The sequence below is a fragment of the Protobothrops mucrosquamatus genome, unplaced genomic scaffold, assembly GCF_001527695.2.
Source record: "Protobothrops mucrosquamatus isolate PMUCROS unplaced genomic scaffold, P.Mucros_1.0 scaffold358, whole genome shotgun sequence".
Lineage (NCBI taxonomy): Eukaryota > Metazoa > Chordata > Lepidosauria > Squamata > Viperidae > Protobothrops > Protobothrops mucrosquamatus.
The window spans coordinates 325,849-330,394 of NW_015386693.1; the positions used below are offsets into that span (position 1 = coordinate 325,849).

The 4,546-nt window shown below is 50.1% G+C and overlaps 1 protein-coding gene across 1 annotated transcript in view; it reads right to left on the reverse strand.

Annotated features, from left to right (window-relative positions):
• CDX2 (caudal type homeobox 2) overlaps nt 1–4,337 on the reverse strand; it is a 25,851-nt gene extending 21,514 nt beyond the window's left edge. Inside the window, exon 1 of the mRNA XM_015815652.1 lies at nt 3,842–4,337. Within this exon, the coding sequence (XP_015671138.1) occupies nt 3,842–4,337 (496 nt within the window). The remainder of the gene's footprint in view (nt 1–3,841) is intronic.
• Nucleotides 4,338–4,546: the final 209 nt, after the last annotated feature.

Genomic DNA, 4,546 nt, shown 5'->3' on the forward strand with positions numbered 1-4,546 from the left:
CCTTGGAAAATGGGGAAATGGTTTCCACCGTAGGGCAGAGCTGATTTATCCGCAGAACCGGGCGAGGTTGCCCTGCGCGCGCGCGCGTGTATAGATGTCCCTGTTTCTCACGCGCCTCTTTGCACGATGCCCGAGACAAGGTGAAAAAGTTAAAAGCAACCAGTGAATCTGGTTAGGCGCTGGCCGGAGGGGGGGGGGGGAGAGAGAGAAGAAAAGGAGGAGGGGGCTTGGCGCATCTTCAAAGGGCAAAGCCGGTCTGCTCCAGGAAGCCCTGCAGGGCGAAAGAGCATTCTCATATCAAAGTCACATTTTGTATCTCCTTTGCGGAGACGCGGGCGATTTGAGGATTTCACGACCAGGTCACCGAGTTAACCAAATCCATCAGGAAAAGAGGAACACCTGGTAGTCTCAGCCAGTCCACAGGGCGCTCCTCCGCGCTGTGCTAAGGGAAGGGATCACGCCCTCTTTCCCGGCTTTTAACTTGGTTTGTGCATGGGAATGGCTTGGGAAGCACAGTTTGTTTTAATAATAATAATAATAATAATAATAATAATAATAATAATAATAATAATAATAATAATAATAATAATAATAATAATAGTAATAGTAATAGTAATAGTAATAGTAATAATAATAATAATAATAATAATAATAATAATAATAAAGTTGGAAGGGACCTTGGAGGTCATCTAGCCCAACCCCCTGCTCAGGCAGGAAACCCTATGCCATTATTGCACATTGTTCCACGTTTTTTTTTGTTTCATTAAAAAATTGAAAATGATGTCGGTCCGTGCTCTACATGAAGCTGTTAAAACCAGCCAACCTGTTGCTTTGGATAATGAGATGAGCAGCATACCAATTTAATGAATGAATGCATAAATAAACCTCTATTTGCAGAGCAAATAGTCAGATAAACTGACTAGTTGCCCCCCCCCCTTTTTGTTTTTGCTCTTTAATTTCTCTTCCTTCCCCCCTTTTCTTACTCTTCGGTCTAACTGACAGAAGATCAAGAACGTGTATCAACTATATCTCGTAATTTTAAGTTTAGATGGGTTTGGAGAAGAAGACATTTTCTAAGAGTCACTTAGATGAATTGGGTGGTGCAGAAATTTATTTAATTAATTAAAGAGGTTTATCAAATTTTGTTTGATGGGGAGGGAAAAATATGTAAAACAACTATATTGCTTTATTGTGTATCAATAAATATGCTTCCACTGGATATCAGTGGGGAAACAACACATCCACAGGCATGTTGAGTAGTTCAGCATAAGGGGCAAAAATATTAATGGGGGACAGTTTCAACCAAAGGTTTTTCATGGTAACTCTGAATGGGTTTTAAGTTGAAAAGTGAAGTGAAAGTATTTATTTTTGGATTACTTACTAATTTTATACACTGTGCATGGCAATCTAGATACGTCTTTTGATTATTTAATGATAAAGATGATGATAATGATGATTTATGGGAATGGCAGAAGAATTTTCTTTTCTCATAAATTACATGTCAGAATAGTACACTTGTTGATTTTTGCAGCAGGGTTTCTCCCCCCACTTTTTTTTTTTTTTGCTTCAAATGGCCCAGTACTGGGCCAGAAAGGCCATCATCCAAATGTCTTTAAAGTATAATAAGTAATATTGAAAATCAATATTAATATTCAATCAATATTAACTATTGATTGAACAAGAAGCATCTTCTCAGCTTTGATTTTTGGGGATTTTTTTTCCCTATATAACCCCAAGTTGGACCCAACAATAGTCTTCCTTTCAGGTCAAATAAAGGCTACCTGCAATTTTTAAACAAACAAACATACTGAGAACAATAAATGCCTCTGTGCCAGGCAGCCTCTACAGGTTTTAAAAAGGCTGCTCTGATGAACAGTTGCTTGAATGAAGAAAGCTGGAAGCCACTTTTATTTCAATGAAGAATCATTTGATGCCAGATGCCAAAGAGGGCAGCTGGAGACACCAAAGGAACTTGGTTACAAGACCTGCTGGTCACTAAGCACAGATCTTAGATTACTTTTTTTTCCTTTTCCTTTTTTTATTGTTCCTTCTCTGAACCTCTTTTCTTTTTAAGTAAAAATAAGATGCATTCCATAAGATAAGGCAAAATTGGGTTGGGGAAACTATAACAATGTTTGAAATACTCACTGTCTAGAGCAGGGCTTTTCAACCTTTTCACCCATTGTACCACTTTTAGGATATGGCAACATCCAAGTACCACCAGTCACCTAGCAAGGTGTCAAAAACTTGATGACAAAAAAAAAAAAGGAAAAAAGTGATAAAGTACAGGTAGTCCTCGACTTACAACAGTTCGCTTAGTGACTGTTCTAAGTTACAATGGCACTGAAAAAAGTGCCCCCTAAGGCACAGCCAAGCAAGACACCTGCCTGCCCGCCCGGCCACGCTCTTCCTCCTGTCCGAGGTTTTCATTGTTGTGAGCATTTCTGTTGAGGATTGGCAGTGGGAGTGGGGTGGGGAGGGGAGGTGTTTGGTTTTTATTCCCCCCCCCCCGTCTGCTGGGTGGTTGCAGCAGGTTTTGGTCACTTCACATGACCCTGGGACATTGGGACCATCATAAATATGAATCAGTTGCCAAGCATCTGAATGTAAATCACAAGACCCTGGAGATGCTGCAACATTCCAGCTGATCGGCGCTTCTTCTGGGCTCAGCAGAAGCACCAGGATCAGTGCTGCTTTCCAGCTGATTGGTGCTTCTTCAGGGCTCAGCAGAAGCGCCAGGATCAGTGCCGAGCTACAGCTGGAGCCTGGCACTGATCCTGGTGCTTCCGCTGAGCCCTGACAGCTCTGCAGCTCCAGCCATCTCTCGCTCAGGCTTGTGCGGTGCTGCCACTGNCAAGGTCCCTCCCAACTTTATTATTATTATTACACCCACGAGTCTATCCGAAACTTTCAAACCTTGATGGAGCCCCTCCAGGTATGGTGGGGGTGGTGGAGGTGGAGTCGAGACCAGAGCCCCTTTGCCCAACCCGTCCCGGGAAGAAAGGCTGGCCAGGAGTTGCGAGGCAATTTGGGCAATTTCTTTTAAGTGGGGTGGGGGGGTGGGCACGAAGGAAGCTGGGCGCCTCAAAGCAAACACGTGCACGCGTCACGCACCAAACGATCGAACCCGTGACTGCGGCGTCTTGTCAAGCCTTGACGCATCCTGGATTCCCTGCCAAGCAGGTTCCGGAGAGTTGACTCTTTTTTTTCTCTCTCTCTCTCTCTCTCTTTATCGGGGAGAACCGGGTCAGCAGGGCTCGTGTCGCCCAAAGAAAGCCGGCGGTTGGAGCCCCCCGCCGGCTCTCTTCGCCTTCTCCCTTTCGCCTTGGGAGGCCGGGAGCGCCCTGGGCCCCGAGGGGCTCGGAGCTGGGGCAGAGGGCCCTCGCCGCGGCCTCCCTTCCCGGGCTCTCGGTGGGAGCTCCCACCCTCTGGAACGAACTACCCCCAGAGATCAGGGTGATCCCGGATCTCCCTTCCTTCCGCCGCGCCCTTAAGACACGGCTCTTCCAGCTAGCAGGACTGGCCTAAGGGGTAATTTTTAGCGGGGTCTTAAAATAACTTTTAATAACAAAGGCCAAATTAATATTTCCTTTTAATTATATTTTTAATGATAGTATTTTTTTGTATTTGTTTTATTAGGCTGTTTAGCCGCCCTGAGTCCGCAAGGAGAAGGGCGGGGTAAAAATACAATAAATAAATAAATAAAATAAATAAATAAAAAGGCCAGGCGGGCTCCCGGCCCTTCTCCTCAGAACGCCTCGCCTTCCCCCCCCCTCTCCCTCTCTCCCGCATCCCCCCCCCGCACCCCCCCCCCCAGCCCGCCAGCCCTTTCCCGCCTTACCGGGTCCCCCCGCCGTGGGTTTCCTCATCCAGTCGCAGAAGTTCCGCCGCTGGCCGCCAGGGGAGAGAGGAGCCGAGCCGAGCGGCGGGTGGAGAGGCTGCATCAGCCCCGCCGAAGGGGGGAGCCCGCAGGGGGCCGCCGGCGGTCCCTGGGAGGGCTGGTGCGGCGGGGGCGGGAGGTAGTCTCCGGCGGGGCTGTAGGCCAAGCCGGCCGGGCTGGCTCCGTGCAAGGCGCCGGCGCTCGCCGTCCCCGCCTGCCCGTAGCCGTTCCAGTCGTCTCGCAGGGGCGCGCCGTAGGCGGCCGGCCAGGGCGAGCCCGGCGCCTGAGCGTGGTCCACCAGCCCGAGCCCGGCGGGCACGTGGTAGGCGCCGTAGTCCGGGTACTGCGGGGCGGCCGCGAAGTTTGGCGCGGCGCTCAAGTTGAGCCCCCCCGCGTGGCGCACCGAGCCGGGGTACATGGAGGGGCTCTCCTTCTCCAGCAGGTAGCTCACGTACATGGTGGTCCCAGGCGAGCGGCGCTTCTCGGCATGCTGCTGCAGGGGAGAGTCGGGGAAGGGGGGGGGGCGCGGACCGGGGATGGGGACCGGCTGAGCCGGGCTGAGGCGGCGGCTGCCCCGGCCTTAAGGCTGCGGCTGACTCCGGGCGCAAAGACGCGGCGCGCACCGGGCTTTGGAGGCTCAGGCAACCGGCGCCGTCGGGAGCTGCG